The sequence below is a fragment of the Gymnoscopelus braueri genome (genome assembly GCF_963280865.1).
Source record: "Gymnoscopelus braueri genome assembly, chromosome: 24".
Taxonomy (NCBI): domain Eukaryota; kingdom Metazoa; phylum Chordata; class Actinopteri; order Myctophiformes; family Myctophidae; genus Gymnoscopelus; species Gymnoscopelus braueri.
In genome coordinates, this window is record NC_137626.1 from 40,057,263 (window position 1) to 40,081,877 (window position 24,615).

Here is a 24,615-nt window from a genome sequence, read left to right on the forward strand (position 1 = left end):
TAGCTTTAATCACCTTTTTTTTATAACAAATCAACACTTTATAAAGAACAAAAACATACAAAAAACTGGTGCGACTCACAGAGTCACTACAGATGAGATTCAAGTCATAACAGCAGAACATACACATTAAAACATCCCTCCAATTACAGCCAGAAAGCACCATGCTTCCATTCAAACCCAGGTAATTATGTCTTAAACAAAGGAATACTTTGGAATACGGAATATTGGAATACGTTTTTGTCGCATTCCTGAGCCATACTTCAATATACCCAGTGTCCGCTGCGGTAAGAGACCAACGCAAAACTATAGTATTAACATAATAATGTAAACTCCAAAACAACTCTCACAGTGTAATCACTGATGAGCCTATACTGATGATCCAGCTTCAAAGAGAATGTTTTAAATATGGTTTTGCTCTTGTTAACATTGGCCTCCTATTAACTCAAATATTGGATTATTGGCTCAAGGAATGTGACAAAAACAACAACATCTCCATGTATTCAAGGATTCATGAGGTGATTAATTGATAGGAAAAAAGTCATATTTTGGGTGAAATATTCCTTTAAGGCCCAATACACGCTCCTTCCAACGTCCGAACATTATTGTTGGGAAAGGGAAGTTGACGTCAGTCAGAACTTCTGATGGCCGGCCTCAGAACCTTTTTCTCAGAACTCGTGAACCCGAACCGGAATTTTTTTTTTTTTTTTTTTTTTTATGTCGTAAAGGAGCAAGTTGACCTTTAGTCAACCAATCCCCATCCTTGTGCGTTAAAATAATAATAATAATAATAATAATAATAATACTTATTTTTTTGAATGATCCTTCCCAACTGTCACTTAACTCTTTGACTGTCATCGATGCATTTTCGAGTCAATTGCTACTTGGTCCACTTGGCCGAATAGCTTTTTAATTGTTTAATAAACGATCGCGCTGTTCTCTGTAACATCCGTCATCCGGTTCCTTTTCCACTCACTTTCCACTCACCCGGATGCGGAAATAGCGTCATCCCGTTTCCTGTTTCCGGTTTTATCTTGAAAAATTTGATTTCTAGACAAAACCTCACACGGTATAAAAAATGAATGGAAAGCTCCGGTTATATTTTCTTTTCTCTGGACGACGAACAGTTATCCCCTTTGTGTTTACCAACGGTCTGACACGCGATCATAATATATATAAATGTTCTGTGGCCATCGGGGGGGGGGGGGGATACGTGCATTATTGCCTGCAGCCTGGCTGCGCGGGTGAAAACGACTTCACGACAGCTCGGCTCTGAAAACTTAACCCTTTGGGGGTTGGTGCATGGATCGTGTTTGTTTATACACACGGTCAGACGATGGATTATAATGGATATAACATTTCTGTGACCGGTTGAAAAGGTTATAAAACACAAAAATCGCTGGCACTGGGTGAGTATATTATGAAAATACTCTGGCAGTCAAGGTTAACACATTGACCGCCAGAGGTTAATCTCATAATGTACTCACCAGTGCCAACGTTTTATTGTTGTTTTTTGTTTTTTTCACGTCGCCATAGATCTTGTTAAAATCCTTAAGATTGAGCCGTACACGGTCTGTTTACATCGGCGACATCTCCCTGCGTGTACCAGTCCAAACCACGTGTCAAACGGAGCCGCCATGTTTGAGTTCTGACCGTTTATGTTAACATGGGAAATGCGAGGATGAAAAACTACATGTTTACAGGGGCTTTTACAGGGCTTTTTGTGTACGACTTAGAATGGAGGCAGACGGGAAACAAAAAACGGGATCGCACTTCTGGTTGACTTCGGGTGGTGTTACACTGAAAATGGTCCCCCTAGAAAATTGAAAAAAAAAAAAATAATAAAAAAAAAGGAAAAAGCACCACAGCCCGTAGGCTACGGGATCGGCGCTTAACCGTTGGATTTAACGGCCCGTAGAACTACGGGCCCGGCGGTCAATGTGTTAAAGGAGCACTTCACTCATTTTCAACCTTATCTTCATGTATGTGGACCTCACTGACGCTCATTATAAGATGGCATCATTTCTGTCTAGTGACCACTCTGTGTCTCAGAGTCATGGTAACTCTGAACGTGACAACGGTGCCATCTTAAAATGAGTGTTAATGAGGACCAATTGGCCCTTTGTCAAGCCCCGCCTGTGATCCTGCCCCTCTTCACGCCCATTGGCTGTTCTTGCTTGGTTGGACACATATCCTATCTCTACATAAACTATCATTGAAAAACAGTTTTTCAGTTCAGTTTTTTACATGTTTAGCAAGCTCAGCATTAACAACCGTTAATAGGAGCTTGCTGGTTGGTCAGTCAGGGAGTCACAGAGACCAATCAGAAGATCCATGTGTGTGTGAATGGGTGAATGTCAGTGATAGATGAAGTACTCACATTTGTCACTTAGTAAAAGTATAAATGTCGCACTATAGAAATACTCTGTTACAAGTAAAAGTATTATATTCAAAATGCACTTGAGTAAAAATATGAAAGTACTGGCATCAAAATATACTTAAAGTACCAAAAGTAAAAGTACTCATTAAGCAGAATGTCCCAGTTTTCGACGTATACAAATGTTTTGAAAATAGCTGATCTACAAGCTCACAACGTGTTGCGATGTGTCGCGTTGTGAGCTTGTAGATCTGCTATTTTCAAAAATTGGCCAAAAATGTGGGGTAAATATGGGGCTGAATTGGTTCATGTATGTGTTGTGATAATAATCCAAATCTACAAAATAACTAGTAAACTAAAGTTTTCTGAGAGCCTCTGAGAGTCAGCGTGCCAGTGTAGTGGAGTAGAAGTAAAAGGACTGACTATTGGAAATACACCAGTAAAGCAGAAACACCTCAAAAGTGTTCATAAGTGCAGTAGTACGTGTGCTTAGTTACTTTACACCACTGGTGAATGTGTGTGTGAATGGGAACAATGTACTGTAAGAACGGGGGTCTCCAAGTAAAAAAAAAGAAAGCAGGTTTGGAACCAGCCCCTTGGGTCATATTTTGGGGTCAGGTTTGGGTTGGATTCGGGTGAGGGGTAGAGCTGTTCCATTGGCCACGTGGCAGTGAGGGGTGGGGCCATCCAGACCTGAGCCGTCCACAGGCCGACACAGATGACGAATACGCTGTGGGCAGAGGAGGGGCATGAAGGATCAGCCAATAGAATTCAACGCAACACAGCTACTGTATGTCTATATCTCAGCATCTCAGCAGAGATAATAATAATAATAATCCTACATATAATGTAAGGAATGTCAGTAGTATATACATTATTTGTGTTTGCGCGACGGCCGTGTGTGTGTGTGTGTGTGTGTGTGTGTGTGTGTGTGTGTGTGTGTGTGTTCGTGACGGGGGACAGACATGTCCGTGGCAAGACATGTCTATGTCCGAGGCACATTTTTTATTTTGAAAAAAAAGATCTGATATAGCCTATATATTTTCTTCATTATAATGTAGAAACATATAAAAATGTGTTTGAATAACTTTGGTGACATGCTCATTACATGAGTTGCAGGAGATTTTTAGTAGGCCTATTGCACATGGTACCTGTACACACAATTGGGATGGACATTTTCATTAATATTTCATTTTTGCCACGGACAAAATAATCATCTTACCAAAAACACAGTGGCCTAGCCCTAAATGTATACTAATGGACTCCTAATGCGTCATAGGGTCTATTCCAATGAGCTGCACATTTTAAAACAATAGTATGTCTGCAACTACTGAGCCACTTTACGACCAACAGATTCAATCCTAATTATTTTGGATAATAATAATTGAGTCTCATCAGTACAGACAGTGCTTCAACCTCAAAAGGGCCACTTAGCTGCGAAGGTGAGTGGGTGCGTATTATACATCAAATAGCTAATATAGATATTGCTGGCTTTTCAAAAGACAGTGTTACTTGAGGACAGAAGGAGATCAAGTTCTACCAGCTAAACCATTTGGTTTGGCACGGTACGGTAGCTAGTGGATTACATTAAGCTGATCAGGTATTCTCTGTTGATGAGAAAGTCCAAGGCATGCACATGCACATAACAATGGAAAAAAGACACACCCTACAAGCTACATTTGATTTGTTTGGATTTGTTTGACGTGATAATTCCATCACGTCAAACAAATCCAAACAAATCAAATGGTATAGCTGGTAGAACTTTATCTCCTTCTGTCCTGTTGTTGATGTTTATGTGTGTTTGTGTGTGTTCACTGTGGCTCCACAACGCGGCGACGGGATGCGTGCGTGCGTGTGTGTTGTAGTACACAGTATAGAGTACAAACTCACTTTCCATCCCTGATATACTGTCTCTGCACAGCGCATAACCCAAACTGCACACTTTGGGTGCTCATATGCCCCGACAGGAATGGTCTAGTACAAGATAATAAACACCCTGACCGCTGTGTGCATGCACAACCTATGACAGAGTTCCAAGGATGTGTGTGAGCGCAAGCGCACGTGTGTGTATGTGTGTGCGTGCGTGTTAGTGTTGATTTTGTCGACTAAAACTATGACGAGAAATGTTCGTCGATTAACTTCGTCGACAAAAACTAAACAAAAACTAAGCTATAATGACAAAAACTATGACTAAATATACTGACAATTTCGGCAACAAATAAAAACTAGACCAAAATGTGAGGGACGGACTAGCGGAGAAGAGATCTACAAGCTTGTAGATCAGCTATATTTCGGCACACAGTTAAGTATAAATCAGGCATTTACAACACCATCAAGGCCCGCCAAAATACATTTAAGTTGACTAAATCAACTGTAGTTTTAGTTTACTAAAGTAGCCAAATTTGGATGACTAATATGACTAAACGTAAATTTAATTTTATTCAAAAGACTATGACTAAAACGACATAAGACTATGCTGTCAAAATGAACTAAATTGGTGTGTGTGTGTGTGTGTGTGTGTGTGTGTGTGGGTGTGTGTGTGTGTGTGTGTGTGTGTGTGTGTGTGTGTGTGTGTGTGTGTGTGTGTGCGTGTGCGTGCGTGCGTGTGCTTTCTAACCTCCATCAGGGTACCAGGGGTGGTGGCCACAGCGTACACAGCCCAGGCAGGCAGCAGGGACACAGAGGACAGAGTGAGGACCCAGCCCAGAGCCGTGGCCCAGGCCGGAGCTACCAGCCCCTTACCCAGACTGAGAGGAGACCACCGCACCAGGGAGAAGATGAACGTACCCTGTACGGAGACAGAGACACACTGTTAGTCCTCATGGAATAAAGCAAAAATACAAAATATCATGACTGAAACATTTTGTCAGGCTAAGTCCTAATTTTGTCGACTAAAACTATGTTGAGTAAATAAAAACTTAGCTATGATGACTAAAATTAAATATACTGACTCTTTTGTCAACAAATCAAAACTAGACAAAAATGTTAGGGAAGGACTATTGGAGAAGAGATCCAGTAGAACAAATACACAATGTTTTATGGTTCGCTGTGTGTGTCACACTCTGAAAATAGACGATCTACAAGCTCAAAACGCAGAGACAGACAGACAAGACAGACAGACAAGACAGACAGACAGACAGACAGACAGACAGACAGACAGACAGACAGACAGACAGACAGACAGACAGACAGACAGACAGACAGACAGACAGACAGACAGACAGACAGACAGATCTCAATAGCAAGCGGACACCAAGTGTTGTTGGGTGATGTCAGGGGGGTTGTCACAGATCAGGGGGTGAAAGGTGAAAGGTGAACTCACGATGCACACGGCGGGGGTCAGGTACTTCCAGCACAGAGTGAAGACGTACGGTGGGCTGTAGCCAATCATATCCCTGATGTTGGCGCTGAAGCGCTCGGGACCTGCACGGGGAAACAGTCAACACAGCATGAGTTTACATTTACGTTAGCATGAATGTGCACCTGGAAACCTGTCCAAAAAAAACAGTGGTTGAAAAAGTACTCAAATGTTTTACTTAAGTAAAAGTATCAATACTGGAATGTAGAAGTACTGTTACAAGTAAAAGTCCAGAATTCAAAATGTACTTGACTAAAAGTACACAAGTATTGGTATAAAATGTACTTAAAGTACCAAAAGTAAAAGTACAAAAATGTTTTAAAATAACAGATCAGGTATAAAATAGGTGCTAAAGTGGTTAATGTATGTTTTATAATGTAATAATTTATATCTGCAAAGTAACTAGTAACTAAAGTTATCAAATAATTGTAGTGGAGTAAAAGTACAATATTTGCCTCTGAGATGTAGTGGAGTAGAAGTAAAAGCATCGGAAATTGGAAATACTCCAGTAAAGTAAAAGTACCTCAAAATTGTACTAAGTACTTAAGCATGTGGTGTAAAGTAACTAAGTACATGTACTTGAGTACATGTACTTAGTTACTTTACACCACTGAAAAAAACATTCATTTTATTCTAATAAAAAAAAAGAGTACACTGGTGAAAATAGCTGATCTACAAGCTCACAACATGTCACATTCGCCCCTCGTTGTGAGCTTGTAGGTTAGCCGTTCTCTGCCATTATCGGCGCACGACACCATCGCGTGAGGGAAAGAGTTTGATACGCGGTGATAACTGGCCCCTCTTCCTGTTTATTATAGCTATGGACCCCTATAGGGGTCCCATGGACCCCACTTTGAGGACCACCGATTTATACTTTGACAGTGACAGTTCATATGACTGTAGTTTCGCTGTTTTGCCCCTGTTGGTGTCAGAAAGAAGGTAGGTAACGGGGTGCACGGCCCAAAAAGTTTGGGCACCGCTGCTGTAGAGTGTTTATTCACTAACAGGAGTCTCCATGTCTCTCCAGCGCTTCAGAAAAAGCATTTTCATGTCGGGATACCAATTTTATCCAATCAGGATGGAGAACTCAGTCAGTATACAGATTAAAGAAGTGAAATGGGAAGTGATGACACAAAGAAATGAGCAGACACAATTGTAACTGGAACACTATAAAAATAAAACTGATAAATGGGTACTTTGTCAACTAGCTGGAAATTAGTCTTCTGTTTATTAAAGAGCTGGAGAAACAGGGAGACCCCTGTGACTGAACAAACACTCTATAGCAATGATTATCATCAGAATATAGAGCTTTAACTTTTTAATAAAAAACGTTTTGTTTTAACCAAACAATATAATTTACCCTATACCTTTAAAATGGAGTTTGAAGTTACAATGGGTTTGTATAGGAAAGGGGCGTGTCTGATCAAATTAATATAAAATATCTAAATACTGAATCAAGCAACTTAAAAACTGTGTGGGGTGCTCACTAAAGCCTAGCCTGGTAAACCCTCCCTCCGGAAATCTCATTTCTATTTGATTCCTGGAGTGAGTCTGGCATGAACCGCCTCTCTGCAATATTGGCTGTGTATGCCAAACGGACGCGCCTATCAGCGTCGTCGCTCATTGTTCTGTGATTGACAGCTTACGTTGGCCAATCAGGTGGCGAGTTCGAGTGAGCCCAAAACACGAACGGCAGCCATCTTTTTCCTGTGCGGCCAATTCTCCGCTATTTTTTTACTTCAAAAAGCTCTCTAACTTCTATTTTGAGGCACGGAATTTACTTATAAGATATCGTTTGGATAGAATTTAGTTGTTTAACTTCATATATGTGGTCAATTAATCATGACAAAGCCTATTTAAAAAATAATAATTAGAGAACCGGTAGGGGCGGGCAGTGACACCATTGTACCCGAAAAAGGCAACCCATTTTGGGTATGGCTGTCTCAAAAGTCCCGTCGCGTCACATTAAGACTGGTGAACTGCTGATTGGCTGAAGGGGAAAAATTATCATTGGCTGAAGGGGTTGTCAGTCAACGGTATTACTCCCGCCCAACTCCAGCACAGCCAATATTGCAGACAGGCGGATCAGGCCAGACTCACTCCTGAAATGAAATGGAATTGAGATTTCCGGAGGGAGGGTTTACCAGGCTAACTAAAGCCAGAGTAAACGTTAGAATGACCCCAAACATGTTTGAAAGTGAAATATCCCTTTAAAAACTTTTACACTTTCAAGATTTTTCAAAAATGTAAAAAATTGTACAAATGTACAAGCTCACAGCGCATCACTTCATACCACTATTCCAAACCACTGTTCTAAATCCTAAGAGTTTTCTGAAAAACGTATGTTGGTTTATATACTAAAATCTAAAATGACACAGATGCTTTCCCGGTTTTAATGGGTTAACATTTCAAACGGCCATAACTCATGAACCATTGCTCTGATCAGTCTCGTCGATTTTTACGATGTTGCAAAAAGTATAAAAGCATAAAAAATCTGATGTTGATGGAAGGATGACCTGCGTCTTTTGTCTTCTTCTATGCTCTGTTGTTTTTCAGAGTTACTACGGGGGGGGGGGGGGGGGGGGGGGGAGAGGATAGCTGATGTACAAGCTCACAAAGCATTTTTGGTGAGGAGATTTGATGTAGAGGGTAAGAAGAGCAGACCAACTCGTTTCTTCAAGTATTGAGGGTTTAAGTGGCTAAAACGTCTTAAAAAAAAACATTAACATGAATACAACATGTTAATAGAATAGGTAACGTGTAAAAAACAACACTGATGATAGAGCTGTCAAACAAGTCTATGAAATCTATGTAAAAGTTTAATCTGCAAAGTAATATTATGTTATACATAATGCATGGGGGGGTCCCTGCTCCATCTCTCTCTCAGCTAAGGGGTCCTTGCGGCCTCCAAAAACGTTGAAAACCCTTGGTTTACAATCTAGCAGGCTGTAGCAGTGATGTCGTTAGCTGCGTGTGCCCGCGGTCGGCTTCCTCGCGTTAGGCGCCACCGATCCGGCGCCGAGGCAGGCTAAACAACACACTATGAACATAATTTAAGAAGTAGCGGGTCTGGGTTGGACAAGGGCTCCCTGGGGCCTTCTGGCTGGCTGAGATTTCAACATGACGGGCCCCAGGGCAGGTTTAGGGCCTTGGGGGGCGGGGGGGTTCTTCTGGCTAGCAGCCAATCCTACTTAGGATGTTAATACGCTGTGTGTTTGTGTGTGTGTGTGTGTGTGTGTGTGTGTGTGTGTGTGTGTGTGTGTGTGTGTGTGTGTGTGTGTGTGTGTGTGTGTGTGTGTGTGTGTGTGTGTGTGTGTGTATGTGTGTGTGTGGGTGTGTGTGTGTGTGTGTGTGTTTGTGTGTGTGTGCCTGCATGTGTGTACACGCACGCACGCACGCACGTGAGAAAAACTGAGTTTTTATACTGTTGCTGACCTGCACCAGTGACATATGGATGTGCACAACATTCTGCTTTGAAGCCATCATGGTACGTTGAACTACGTTTATGCACGGAACACTCCACGTGTTTAAAAATAACAAAAAACAAAAAAAACAAGCCCAAATGCCCATGCCTAGCGCTCATGCCCATGACATGTGCAAATGTGAACACAACAACTCACACTCTCACACTCTGTTTGTGTGTGCGAGCGTGCGTGTGCGTGCGTGCGTGCGTGTGTGTGAGCGTGTATTAATATACTAGTGAGGACCAAATGCCCCCACAAGTATAGTAGCATTTCAGAAATAAACATTGTGGGGACCATTTTTCTGGTTTCCCTGAAAAGGCAAATTTTGGTATTAGGGTTAAAACGTGTTAAAAAATGTTTAGAGATATATTTACATTCATGAAAAGATTCTGGTTGGGGTCAGGGCACTTAAAGGTAGGGTAAGTGATTTTCTTTGGTTAAAATAAGTGTTAAATAGCTCTATATTCTGATAGTACTCATTGCTATAGATTGTTTGTTCAGTAAAAGGAGTCTCCTTGTCTCTCCAGCTCTTTATAAAACAGAAAATGCATTTTCGTTTCAGTTTCAGTTACAGTTCCAATTTTATCCAATCAGGATAGATAACTCAATCAGGATATAGATTAAAATAGTGAAATTGGAAGTGATGACACTAAGAAATGAGCAGGCAAAATTGGAACTGGAACACTATAAAAATGAAGCTTAAAAATGGGTACTTTCTCCTGATTGGCTGAGATTTTGACACCTACCAGAAAATGTATTTTCTGTTTATTAAAGAGCTGGAGAGACGGGGAGACTCCTGTTACTGAACAAACACTCTATAGCAATGATTACTATCAGAATATAGTGCTTTAACCTTTTAACAAAATACTTTTTGTTTTAACCCAAAAATATCACTTACCCTACCTTTAAGTACAATTTTGAGGTATTTTTTACTTTACTGGAGCATTTCCAATTTTCAGTACTTTTACTTTTACTCCACTACATCTCAGAGGCAAATATTGTACTTTTACTCCACAATTACTCTACAATTACTTTAGTTACTAGTTACTTTGATTTGATTACTATTGCAAAACATACATTAACCACTTCAGCTCTATATATATTTCGGCCATTTGAAAATAGCCGATCTACAAGCTCACAATGCGTCGCGATGCGACAGATTGTGAGCTTGTAGATCTGCTATTTTCAAAAGATTGGTCTACCTTTTATACATTTGAAAACTTGTGAAATGGGACATTCTGCATAATGAGTACTTTCTACTTTTGGTTGACATTTTGAAACCAATAGTTTCGTACTTTTACTCAAGTACATTTTGAATTCCATGTGTGTGTGTGTGTGTGTGTGTGTGTGGAATCGAACCGTAGACCCAGCCGATGGCCACAGACTGGAATATGGAGAGGAGCAGGAGACTGGCTCCACTGCAGGAGTAGTGATCATAGATCTGGAACACATAGAGACCACCCTGGGGGGTAGAGAGAGAGAGAGAGAGAGAGAGAGAGAGAGAGAGAGAGAGAGAGAGAGAGAGAGAGAGAGAGAGAGAGAGAGAGAGAGAGGGAGAGAGAGAGCGTGAGGCGTGCGTGTAATGTACCGGTGACAGACAGACAGACAGACAGACAGACAGGGTGTATACATACAGGAGTGGTCATGGTCAGTGCCAGTAGGTAACACAGCACACAGACACACAGCAGCAGCAGCTCTCTGCGTCGACCCTTCCTGACGACCCGGGGGTAGAGGTCACTCACCGAGGTCATCAACGCCTCCAGACTCACAAACTGCACACAGCGATAACACAGACACACTCAGTTCAATGCATGTATACCATGATTAAATATGGCCTGTCTTGGCCACAGTATATTATTTATTTGGATTATTGGTAGAGTTGTTCTGATACTGATAGCAGTATCGGAAAAGCTGCCAATACTATACCTAAAATGCTGGTATCGGGGCCCTTCCGATATCACAAAATGTATGACATAATTATATTATACATTTGCAGTAAACAATTGTAGTGTTTTGTATTTTGAATGCTTCAGTTGTGTTTGTTTTATACTCTTACTGTACTAGTTGCAGGTTGCAGGTATCGGATCGAGAAGGGAACAAATCATGATTATTTGTGTTATTGAAAAAAATTATTATTGCTACTGGTTATTGTCATTTTGTTGCATATTTCAGTTATTTGTTTACAAAGCCTAAAAGCTAAACAGAAATGTAGTTTTGATTTAAAACTACGATTCAATGCCATTAAACCATGAATCGCAATGATTTGTACGGCATGCATGCGTGTGCGTGTGCGTGTGTACCTGTGTGTCCAGACCCAGCATGATGATCATCAGAAAGAAGCAGACCGACCAGAGTTGAGGTAGAGGCATCATGGACACTGCTCTGGGGTAGGCGATGAAGGCCAGGCCAGGACCTGAACACAACACCACCAACATTATACTGTCACTCCCAAAATGTACTTCATGGGACATTTGACGCTGTGCCCCAGTCACTTCCTCGTTCCTGGAATGCGGAAATGCCGTTCTCAACCCAAAAAGGGTGACGGTTCCGATAAAGAAAAACAGTTCAAACGACAGAGGCTGAAGAGGAGTGTTCATTTTGACAGCACATTTTGATTTAGTTTAGTCATAGTCTTTTGAATAAAATGTCAATTAGTTTGTCATATTTTAGTCGCGGACCCCCATCTGAAAATGTTTCGTGCCAGGGACCCCCAGAAAAGAAGATTTATGTTAAAATAAATCTAAATAATTCAACATTTTCCAAAGTTTTTTTATATCTTTCAAAATGTTTCAAAAATAGCAGATGTAGCTTGTCGATCTGCTATTTTTGAATAGCCAACATATACAGTGGTTAAAATGATTGTGATGCTATGTTAACTACTTTTGCTGGGGACCCCCTGGAACCCCCCGAAGGACCCCTGGGGGTCCCCGGACCCCACTTTGAGAACCAAAGCTCTAGGGGAGAGGAGAGGAGAGGAGAGGAGGGTACCTGACTGGGCCACCTCAGAGATGTCCACTCCTTGCTCCTGGGCCATGAAGCCCAGCACTGAGAAGATGGCAAACCCTGCCAGGAAACTGGTCCCACTGTTCAGCAGACACAGCATGTAGCAGTCCCTGTAGGCACGCGCACACACACACACACACACACACACACACACACACACACACACACACACACACACACACACACACACACACACACACACAGGACAACAAGTTTTATGAATGTCATTTGTTACATTTTGCCATTTTTATCCGTAAGCATAATGCCAATCCGCACCAAACTCGGCACAAACACTGTTCAGGGGTCATCAGTGCCCATACCCTAAGTGGGGTTGGCGAAAGGGCCTTTCTGTGTGGAGTTCTGAGTTGTGCGTGTGTGCGTGCGTGCGTCCGTGCGTGCGTGCGTGCGTCTTTGGGAGAGAGTGTGGGAAAAGCGGGGCGCAAGGCTTTTCTTTTTAGGTGGGGTTCGGTCTGTGTGTTTTCTCGGATCATTCCAACCATTCTTCACGGAGGCTGATCGGCCAATCGCAGCACTCGACCGCCCGTATGCCCAGGAAACAGCTGCATACGTCTGTAATGGTTCTTTGGTTTGGGTGTGCGCACGTGTGTGTGTGTGTGTGTGTGTGTGTGTGTGTGTGTGTGTGTGTGTGTGTGTGTGTGTGTGTGTGTGTGTGTGTGTGCGTGTGTGTGTGTGTGTGAGTGTGTGTGGGTGTGTGTGGGTGTGTGTGAGAGAGAGTCTTACTTGTAGCAATCATTGTTGTACTTGTTGTAGCTGCCCAGGGCTGTCAAACTGCCCAGACAAATTCCATATGAAAAAAATATCTGAGTCCCTGCATCCATCCATACCTAGGAGAGGAGAGGAGAGGAGAGGAGAGGAGAGGAGAGGAGAGGAGAGGAGAGGAGAGGAGAGGAGAGGAGAGGAGAGGAGGGGAGGGGAGGGGAGGGGAGAGGAGAGGAGAGGAGAGGAGAGGAGAGGAGAGGAGAGGAGAGGAGTCAGCTTATACTTGTTTGTTGTATTGCTGCTTGTCTACATGTTTAATGTCTACGGACACACATGTAGACATTTTAGCTATATGTAGGCCTATAGTAACATAAGTTTTTCAGAAAACTTAGGATTTAGGGACTGGTCGTTATTTACCGGAGGTTGGTATGGCCCAGAAGAGGGGGGGGGGGGGTCATACAACTTTCATTTATTGAATTGTGTATTTTAAAAATGATTAGTTTTTCATACATGTTATACTTCCCTATCTATAAGCATTTAATAACCCTGTATGGTGAATTGACATGGTATCTCCCACAGTGGGAGTCCCACTTCTGTTTAGTTGCGCAGTGAACAAGAGACAAAGTTGCCAGATTTGACCAATTTACAAAGTAATTAGGCTGGGAAAAATAGCATTGTACCCGCCCAATGATTGGGCGGGTACATTCACTTGCTTTTAAACATATCTGGCGGATTTTTTCCACGTAGCAGCAGCACGTTGGCAGCGGATGATTCAAAATGACTATACGGAAATATCTCAGCCGTGCCAAAAAGCGGCTAGAACAACAGAGAAAAAACTAACATATAGCAAAACTACTGAAAATGTCTTCAATATTTCAACCAACACAAACGGATGCTACTGCAAGTAGGCTACCAAGACTTTCTTTACAGACTGTCTGTCATGTGTCTAGACAGAGCAAAGATGTCACACAGTTTCCTCATCAAATGTAAATATGAGAGGTGCTCATATCCTACCACTGAAAGACTGATAGCTTGTGCGTTTTCCAATGTTGACATTGCTTTCAGAATGTATCTCTTCCCTGCATCAGTAGTGGGGAAAGATCATTTTGCAAACTGGAAATGATCATAAATAGACTACTGGGGAGTGCATCGATTCATGACAACAGACTGAACCATCTAACTTGTCCATTGAATCACCCGTTGCATCAATTGGATTGTTCCGACCTTATAAAGGACTTCGCCTTAAAAGAAAGCACTAATCATTTTGGTAAGTCAAATATGCAACGTGCAGTGCTTAGTGTTCATTTATATATACCCTGCATGCTGTGTTTGGCCTTCATGTAATGTATGGTTGGACATTTGGCAGCGCCGACTGCAGCGGTTTCTGAGAGAATGTGACAGCTGATAGTGTGGTCCTATCTACCGGTCTGTGGTGTTGCCTGATCTGATATTATAATAACCGCAAATAACCACCAAAAACTCGGAAATATCCGCCCAAAACCGCCCCCATCCTCGCGCGCGCACAGGGCCCCGCATTTCTCCCAGACGGCTCTGATAGCCAACATACAAATATGCACATTGTTTAATGGACATATATAGGTTTGAAGTGCTCATGTGGCCTATTATAGTCTCTTCTTTTGGGCTTGTTTTCATACACCATGTTGCTTATTCCTCTCGCACAATCTGGCAACACTGCTCATGTTCCGACCAGAGTCCGACATGAACTCTGCAGGGATTTTACATGGAGCACACACCCGATGTTTGGCTTCTAACTTAGCTCTGGACTTTGATTGCATTTCAATAAAACCACATTTGATAGACATAAGTATCACCTACATGTTACTGATTAGAGAGAATTTCCTGCGTAATAGATGAATAAAGCTGACGTGTATAAATTGGAGCAATGCATTGCGCGATGCGCGATGCACTTTAAATAGACTATCATCTTATATAAACACAATTGACACAAGGAATTGACACCCTCCCTTTTGCTGATTATAGTAAAATTGATTCACAGAGATGTGTTGACAATAATAGCCTAGTAGAGAGAGGTGTGCGCTGTGCGTCCTGGCCGTTTCCAGGAATCCATTGCAGCCTGTGCGGAGTGTGCGCTCTTGCGGGTGGTTGTTTGGTGTTATAATAATTTATAACTTGTTTGTAAAGTTGATGAGGGGAAGGGGAGAATGTAATCCGCCTGTAACCCCCGACCGTTACTACACCCCTGTTACTGTAATCCAGATTACACATTTTAAAATGTACTGTAAGACGTTACCGTTTTTTTTAACCCTGATTACGGCGTTACATGTAATCCGTTAGTATATATAATAATAATAAACCTATAATAAACGTCAAATATCAGCATTCGTTTTATTTTCTGTGAATATACAAAAATATGGTTTATTGGGGGGGGGGGGGGGTCATGCATTTTCCTCCAGTCACTCAGGGGGGGGTCACAGAAAAATATTTGGAGGTCGGGGGGGGGGGGGGGGGTCAAGGTAAAAAAAAAAAACGAAATCACATCTGCACCACCCCCCTGGTAACTAAATAACGACCAGTCCCTTAGAACAATGGTTTAGAACAGTATAGTGGTTCTCAAAAATGGTTCTCATCTAAGGGGGGGGGGGGTGGGGGGGGGAATACATATCATTTTGGGGGTCCATGGCACGAAAACTTTTGAGAAGTACTGATTTAGAAGGCATTTTGTCAAAGGTGTTAATGGGTCTTAAAATGTCAACACCATATTCAATTCAATTCCTTGGCATATACCTGTGGGTCGGCCAGGCGGGTGTGGTTGGGTCGGAGGTAGTAGATCATGCCCTGGGCAGCGCCCGGCAGGGTGGCACCGCGCACCAGCAGCACCAGCAGCATGACATACGGGAAGGTAGCGGTCACGTACACCACCTACAATGTCCACAGAGGAGTGGTCGGCAACACCGTTTAACTGCACAATAATAATAGACTGCAGTTGCATGGACGCTTTCATACCAGGAACGCAGTTCTAACGGTTGCATAGACGCCACTACAAGTAAGTCAATAAATACATATTGCCGCTGTCGGGTGGAAACCTTGTATGTCCAAAACTGTTTATTTTTTTTCTTTATGTTTAACTAGAAATGCAGTTCCTGCAGAAACTGTGTGGACTCGCTTCAAGCTAAAAAAAAATAGTATAAAAAGTACAAATTGTCAAGGTCCCGGGCAGTGCTCTGTGTTTGTGTTGGTGTCTCTGTCTGTGTTGTGTGTGAGTGTAGACTTGATAGGCTGATCAGCTTGGGAACACCTGTTTCTCCTAATTGTCATCAGTTACACACCTGTCTGCATATGATGGTAGTACGGGGGTGGAGGTGGAGGGGTATAGCTGGCGGGGTGACGGGTGTGGGGTGCGCCCGCGTGTCTCCATGCTCCAGTGAACTTGTAGATTAGGTGTTTTCGAAGGTTGTGTGTGTGTGTGTGTGTGTGTGTGTGTGTGTGTGTGTGTGTGTGTGTGTGTGTGTGTGTGTGTGTGTGAGACACAATTGTGCTGTGCATTGTACAAGCACTGTACGTTGTTTAATAGTACTTCAATAAATGTACTTAGTTACTTTGCACCACTCACCAGCATTATGTATTGATGAGCAATAGCATTTGAGTGGATTGTTCCTTGAAAGGCCAGAAAGACTAAGCATGCAACAGCCCCAGGTGCACTAATTGCTACAGTGCAGAGGGACATGGATTGATATTAATGGTCTTAACTCAAAACATACACATCACACAGCTTAGATCTTTAGATTAAACCGGAGAGCAGACCCGTACATGTAGTGTAAAGATTGTGGGCACAGTGAGATTACGAACACAAGGGTCATTCCTTATGTCTCCTTCTCTCTCCCCACTAGCAAAACCCATTGGAAATGCATTGGGTGTTAAATATTTCAAAAACTATAAAATATAAAACATTTCAAAGTCTTGCATGATGAAGTGGGGCATTAATTTAGGAAAAAAACATAAAAAGTTGAATTATACAGATACAAGGTTTCTGCCCGACAACAACGATATTGTGAAAACTAGAAAGACCTGGTTCATACGTTTCGGTCAGACTATCATCAATGTCAACATTTCCACCCAACAAATAATCAGTTTGGCAGAAACCAAAACCGTTACATTCCAGGAAAGGTAAATAATAATGTAGTTATATACTTTTTTTTAATACATTTCATTGCTTCAAATATTTATTAAACCCCCACACACACTTAAATATTTTCTCTTAAAAAATAAAAAATCTAGCCCATCTACAAGCTCACAATGCGTTGCGATGTAGCATGTTTTGAGCTTGTAATTATCGGCAATTTTTGATACTTTTGTGTGACGAACTCAGGCATTCATTTGCGGAAAACAAAATTAAGTTTAAATATGGTTATGTGAAGTTAAAACTGGAAAGACCTGGTTCAATACAATATATTTCAGTCAGCGAATCATCAATGTCACATTACATCATTCAAACATTTCCACCCAGCAAATGTTAACGTGGGACAGTTTCCATTTCTATTTCATGCAACTATGAAAACCATGTTTCCAAATAATATTAGTGAGCGAAGAGCATTGGCAGGTGTACGATGCAGGGTGGGAGCTTTTCAGAAAGGAAAATCTACTTTAGGACATGCACGTGTGTGTACGTGTGTGTGTGTGTGTGTGTGTGTGTGTGTGTGTGTGTGTGTGTGTGTGTGTGTGTGTGTATGTGTACGTTGGCAGAGGATAGATCACGGTTGATGGGAACAAAATAACAAACTTGTTCAGAATTTTATTTTGTGAGATGACATTTTGACTGGCCGGCGAACTCGCACTAATAGATGTCAGTGGGTCATGGTGGTTACTTTAGAGCGCCGGGGCTCAATGTGGGGTCCTGGGACCCCCCAGGGGTCCTTGAAGGAGTTCTAGGGGGTCCCCAGACAAATGATTGATAGTTAGGAACCAAATGGGGTCGGTAACCCTGAGAGTGTACGAATGGAACCAAATGGACTCTTACGGGTCTGTAACCCTGAGAGTGTACGAATGGAAAAATGAACACTGAGGATTTTACAGTGTAGATTGAGGGGTCCCAGAGATTAAAATAAAGGGGTATCAAATGGGGTCTGTGGTCTAATGCATCAAACTAGGGGTCCTTGAAATAAATAAATAAAAAGGTTGAGAATAACTCTGTTAGAGGGCTATAATGCAAGCAAAATACAAAGCAAAACTGAATACAGAACTTTTACATTGATGAATTGAATACACAGGACCAGAATGGACCCCAGGTTTTTTTTGTGTTATCCTTTTAGCCTAAATGTCTGACTGTACCTTGTGCTGTTTACATTTATGACTAATAAAGTATTCAATCAATCAATCAATTACCTGTAACGAGAGCTTTAATTGGGCCTAAAAATTCTACTTGTAAACTGAGCATACTTCTACATTGTGGTATTGCTACTTTTACTCAAGTCATTTTGGTTCTACCTCTCACCTTGCCGGTGGACTTGACTCCCTTCCAGACACAGAAGTAGCAGACGACCCAGACCACCGCCAGACACAATGCCAGCTTCCAGCTCACTGGACCCAACGAGTCCACACTGCCGGACAGACGCAACACCTCGCGCCTGGGAGAGAGACACGCACGCACATGCTCGCGCACACACACACAAGCACAAACACACGCAGTTGAGAACCAGGGTAATGGAGTCTAGGGACTCTGAACGGATATAATACATCTTTAGCAGTCAATGGAGGTCAAATCAGGCTGAAACTGACATGTCAGTTATTCCCATAATGTACTCTCCTAAAACGCACTACAAATACCGAACCTATGACCTATTACTTTTCAGAAAATTACAAAAAAGGGGAAAAGAAGAAAGAAAGAAAGAAAAAAAGAAAACCTGTGTTCCAATCTATCCAATGTGGTTGTTATTTAGTCCCAAGCTCTTGTTAATACTTTTCATTGGTTCAATATTTATAAAACCCACAGACACGATGCAACACATTATGAGCTTGTAGATCGTACTTTTGCGTGACACCCTTCTACGACAAATTAGGGCATTCATTTAAAAACAAAACAAAACAAAAACATTCTACAAAGTTGAAACATGGATGTGAAAGTTGGTCAATACAAGGACTGTGCCCGAATATCTAAATCAGTCACACAGGTTCATCATTATTTTTTTGTTTATCCGTGTAATCCAATCAGGCTGACAGCTCATTTTAATTACTGTTATGGTTGCATCAGAATTTAGTTAAAGAGACAATGAATCTTCTCATAGCCTTCTCATTTCTCATTTTTGTATTACTTTCTTATTTAAACCCATTAAGGCCTGAGGTTCTGATTCTACAAAATGTCTTCTAAATCCTAACGTTGCTAAACCAGTGGTTCTCAAACTTTTTCAGGTCAAGGATCTCTAAAGTGATATGTATTTGGCCGCTGACCCCATCTGAAAATGTTTTGTTCCAGGGACCCCCAAAAGCAAAGATTTGAGTTAAAAATGTTTGCTTTCAAAATATATACAGTATATTGAAAGATTTGCTATTTTTGAATAGCTAAAGTATGAAATAATGATTGAAGTGGTTACACAGATGCGTTCCCGGTTTTAGTTGTATTATGTTATTTTTTTTTTTTTTTATGTTAACTGTGTCCAAATCAAATCAAAGAGACATGAAACCCTAGGCTGATGTATATAGTTTTACAGTTGAGGTTCAATTCAATTAAATTTTATTAAAGTGTCAAATCACAACAAGTTGTCTCAAGACACTTTACATGTAGAGCAGAGACCCGACAGTCCCACCCTGAGCAAGCAATTTTGCGACAGTGGCAACGAAAAACTCCCCCTTAAATGGAAGAAACGTCAGGAAGACCCTAGGCTCTAGGGTGGGGGCCTTCTGCCTCGACCGTGTCGGGGGGAAAGAAGAGAGAGAGAGGGAGAGACAGAGGAGAGACCGAGAGATACAAGTAGTAACAATAACAATAGTAGCAAATATAATAGCGTAAGATAGTATATGATAATATAATATAGTACAACAATAATGTGTATACAGTATATAATGGTATAAGAATGTTAAGATAATGTGTGTATAGTGTAATGTAGGTTAACATTACAGTGAATACAAGCACACGTCACTCACTCCCAAAACTCCATGATTGGAGATGTAGCATTCTCTGGTGGAGCGCTGCTATTGGTCGACTGGTTCTGGGAGTCAAACAGGAAACAGGCCTCTGAAAACACACAAACGCACGCATGTGCACGCACGCACGCACACAATCATGCACGCACGCAATCATGCACACACACACTATAGGTTTTCAGGTCCATATAATCCTAAATAATCAGGATCAGCTCTGTAATATCTAACACAATGGATCATCATGAAACTGGATTATATATATATATATATATATATATATATATATAGTTATATATATATATATATATATATATATATATATATATATATATATATAGTTATAGTTACCAGTATTCCAGGTGTTGTTACAGTGGGACCAGGGCAGTACAGGCTGGAAGCTGTACACCAGGTAGTACACGGCCCAGGCCAGGATGATGATGTAATACACACACCCATGTAGGATCATCACCTGACTGGCATACCCCAGACCTACACACGCACGCACACGCACACACACACACACACACACACACACACACACACACACACACACACACACACACACACACAGTATCACAATAAAAGTATACAGTATACAAGTATACAAGAAACGTGGATTATACTGAGTTGGAGTTTATGAACAAATGTTTGTTTGTTAGCCGTTAATCTTGGCCGCCTGTTAACATCAATTCGTCAAGTATGTTCTTAATTCATTGACGGTAAAGGAATGCCAGAAAACTAAACCGCTCCATCATGAATTCAAGGCTTCACAGGGCCTGTGGAATATATAGAAAGAATGTCCTTCTGGAGGTTTAACTTTTTTATGTTAAAGGACTCCCAAATGTATTTGGCCACGGACCTTCATCTGAAAATAGTTTGTGCCAGGACCAAATAATTATAATATATACTATATTTAATTAATACCTTATCTTTTTTACGGTTTTCAATTTATTTATTTTGACAAAGTGTTTAAAATTGTTAAACTGATTTTGATGTTGTGTTAACTAATCTTTTGCTGGGGACCCCCTGGAATCCCCTCAAGGACCCGTGGGGGTTCCCGGACCACACTTTGAGAACCATCCAGGATTTAAGAAAAACAAAACAAAAGGTTTGACTAAGTCTAGTCAGTCCTGTTTCAGGCCAAGCAGGTTGAGGAGGTGACTAGGTGAAACCAGGTTCAATTAATTCATATGAATGCACGATCACGGCTTCCTTCAAGACAGCATGAGGTTGAACAATGTTATATAGAGTCTGGAACTACCCCTCCTGAATGTTATATAGAGTCTGGAACTACACCTCCTGAATGTTATATAGAGTCTGGATCTACACTTCCTGAAAGCTATATAGAGTCTGGAACTATGCCTCCTGAATGTTATATAGAGTCTGGAACTATGCCTCCTGAATGTTATATAGAGTCTGGAACTACGCCTCCTGAATGTTATAGAGTCTGGAACTACACCTCCTGAATGTTATATAGAGTCTGGAACTACACCTCCTGAATGCTATATAGTCTGGAACTACGCCTCCTGAATGTTATATAGAGTCTGGAACTACGACTCCTGGAACTATATAGAGTCTGGAACTACACTTCCTAAAAGCTGTCATATGCTTTGAAAATATACGTTAACATCTATTTTTTAATGTCTATTTCTGCTAAGTAGCAAGCTACTATGTGCTTCAACTAATTTGATTAACAGTGGGAATTATTTACACCAGTAGGTTCTCAAAGTGGGGTCCAGGGACCCCCAAGGGTATTTGAAGGGGTTCCAGGGGGTCCCCAGCAAAATGTGTTAATATAGCATCACAGTCAGTTTGTTAGTTTATTAGTAGATCTACAAGCTCACAACGTGTTTCAATGTGATGTGTGATGTGTGACCTTGAATCAGCTATTTCCAAGCAAAATGTTGTTGTTGTTGAAATTTTAAATTTGAACAACAAATCTTGTATGAGGGTCTATTGACACCCAGTCAAGGTTCCTTGAAGGGGTTCCAAATGTAACTTTGAGAGTGTAAGAATGGAACCAAATGGACCATTACAGGTCTGTAGCTCTGAGAGTGTAAGCATGGAACCAAATGGACCCTTACAGGTCTTTAACTCTGAGAGTGTACAAATGGAACCAAATGGACCCTTACAGGACTGTAACTCTGAGAGGGTACAAATGGAACCAAATGGACCCTTAAAGGATTGTAACTCTGAGAGTGTACAAATGGAACCAAATGGACCCTTACAGGCCTGTAACTCTGAGAGTGTACAAATGGAACCAAATGGACCCTTACAAGTTTGTAACTCTGAGAGTGTAAGAATGGAACCAAATTGAGCCTTAAATGTCTAACTCTGAGAGTGTGCAAATGTATTTTTAAATAAAAATACATTTAAAACAAGTTTAAGAATCACTGCTCTAGGACTCTCCAAAATCGGTGCGGCCATCGGACCGCAAAACGTGTCCCCAGTGGGTCAGTATTTACCTCCAAACAGTGGACAGATGGTCCTCCAGGCGCTGACCCCGCCCAGGCTGGTGAACTGGCCCAGAGACGTCTCCAACAGGAAGAGTGGAACCCCACACAACACCAGGAACAGCAGGTATGGCACAAAAAACACCCCTGGTAACAACAAAACAACACACACACGCACGCTCACGAGCGCACAAACACACACAAACACACACACGAACGTTTTAAGCACAACACCAGGAATAGGGTATAGCAGTGGCGGATATTTTGTGGTGCCACAACCAGGGCAGGAATTTCACGGCGGCAACGACGACCATGGCCCCTCTCTTTGGCCGAGTGCCCCTTGAAAAATTACATGACCTACGGCCACAGTGGCCTTGGTGCGTGGAATGCCCACGCTGATTTCACAGTTTCCGCTCTGCGCTATTTTCCTGTCAATATGGTAGACGTTGTCTGGTTGAGATTCAACATCAAGTCAAACGCTGCACATAGCCAGTGGTAGGTTTGATTTCGAGCCTATATTCCAGCTTAAAATGCGCCAAGTAACGCTTTTGACAGAGAGGGGAGAGAGAGAGAGCAACAGAGAGAGAGAGAGCGAGAGCGAGAGAGAGAGAGAGAGAGAAAGAGAGAGAGAGAGAGAGAGAGAGAGAGAGAGAGAGAGAGAGAGAGTATTCTGTACAGACCGATGTGCCCCGTTTTTTTTTTATCATCATTCATTTATCCTAGAATATTAAAACTACCATTTTACTAGAACTACCCAGTAGAACAAGTTAACTGCATAACAGTCTGTCTCATTGATTGTCGCAGCGCAGTGTACACATCAAATCACAGTAAAAAAATACGACATTTGATCAACAGCAAAATATAGATGAATACATTTGACAACATACAGCCAAAATCCTAAAATTATGAGTCTTAATAGCAAGCAAACTGCAAACAAATTCAAAGTTTAGGCTATCAATATCTTACAAAAGTAGAGAGAAGCTGTGACCTCACTGCTCTGATGGACAATAAATAAATAATCCTTTTGCACACAATATCCATGTTCTGTTCTTTGTCAACAATGATCCACATGGGAAGTTTATTTCAGCAGCTAGAATATGACAGTTTGACACTGTTCAAGCCCGTTTTTGCTGCGCAGCTCCTCGTTTAAGTTAATTGCATTCACCTGAACTGGAAAACCAACTATGGAATCAGCCTAGCTGGTTTCATGGCCCTTTAGGCCCCTATACAGTACTTTATGGTATGACAAATAGAACATCTGTGCAGCTTGTAGATCGTCTATTTCTGAAAATGTGATAATGTTTGAAAATATTCACCCATAATGACACGACCAAAATAGGGATGGCAGAACATTTTAAATACAAATCGGCATCCATAATCTGTATAACAGGTGGAAGGTGGTAGGTATCCCTACTGGAAACATATATTGCCATATCTGTATCGATTAATTTGACAGATATCGGACAAAATGTTGATACAGTGCATCCCTATACAACGTACCTCCGCCATTCTTGTAGCAGAGATAGGGGAACCTCCACACGTTGCCCAGGCCGATGATCTGCCCTGCCACGGCCAGTAGGAACTCTGCCTTGCTGGCCCACTGGCCCCGGGCCTGCAGGCCCTCCTCTCCGGACTCCGGCCCCTTGGAGAGGCTCTTGTGGTGGGATCCATTCAGCAGCGCGGCCCCCTGTACTGGAGCCTCCTGGTCAGACATGCTGGGTTTCGGCAAAGACACGCACAGGGCCCTGATGGGTAGGGGGAAAAAAGGCCTCAATTGAAGACGCACGCACACACGCACGCACACAATGTCACACAATGTCACACAATGTCACACAATGTCACACAGAGATAGGGGTACAACAGTTAATCAAACTAATTGATTGAATTAATTATGAAAAATAATCGATCTTCAATTTGAATACAATTAATCGATTGTGGGGGGGGGTCGAAGTTTCAGATCCTTTTCTCTTCCTTAAATTTTTTTTAAAATAGCCGAGCAACAAGCTGACGACATGTTGCATCATGATGTGTTGTGAGCTTGTAGATCGACTATTTTTTATGTTTTTCTGCAACACTGTTACACGATGAAGTATAAAAATAGGGCCTAGTTAATCAGACTAATAAATT

At 41.7% G+C, this 24,615-nt stretch overlaps 1 protein-coding gene across 1 annotated transcript; it reads right to left on the reverse strand.

The window, feature by feature from the left end:
- LOC308080928 (sodium- and chloride-dependent GABA transporter 2-like) lies at positions 1 to 24,234 on the reverse strand. Its single transcript, XM_080423035.1, has 14 exons — positions 23,989 to 24,234; positions 22,501 to 22,635; positions 20,384 to 20,524; positions 20,036 to 20,126; positions 18,390 to 18,522; positions 15,686 to 15,820; positions 12,941 to 13,044; positions 12,185 to 12,309; positions 11,497 to 11,609; positions 10,831 to 10,968; positions 10,556 to 10,658; positions 5,697 to 5,797; positions 4,992 to 5,162; positions 1 to 3,104 (listed from the first exon to the last, which is right to left on the reverse strand). Exons 1-14 carry the CDS (start codon positions 24,200 to 24,202, stop codon positions 2,976 to 2,978), a joined length of 1,833 nt encoding a protein of 610 aa, XP_080279161.1. The 5' UTR covers positions 24,203 to 24,234; the 3' UTR covers positions 1 to 2,975.
- Positions 24,235 to 24,615: the final 381 nt, after the last annotated feature.

Coding starts and splice junctions, on each gene's coding strand:
- LOC308080928 (XM_080423035.1), bottom strand. CDS start 24,202: ATGTCTGACCAGGAGGCTCCAGTACAGGGGGCCGCGCTGCTGAATGGA. Junction 22,636..23,988: donor CTGCTACAAGAATGGCGGAG/GTACGTTGTATA, acceptor TGTTGTTACCAG/GGGTGTTTTTTGTGCCATAC. Junction 10,969..11,496: donor TGCTGGGTCTGGACACACAG/GTACACACGCAC, acceptor CGCTGTGTGCAG/TTTGTGAGTCTGGAGGCGTT.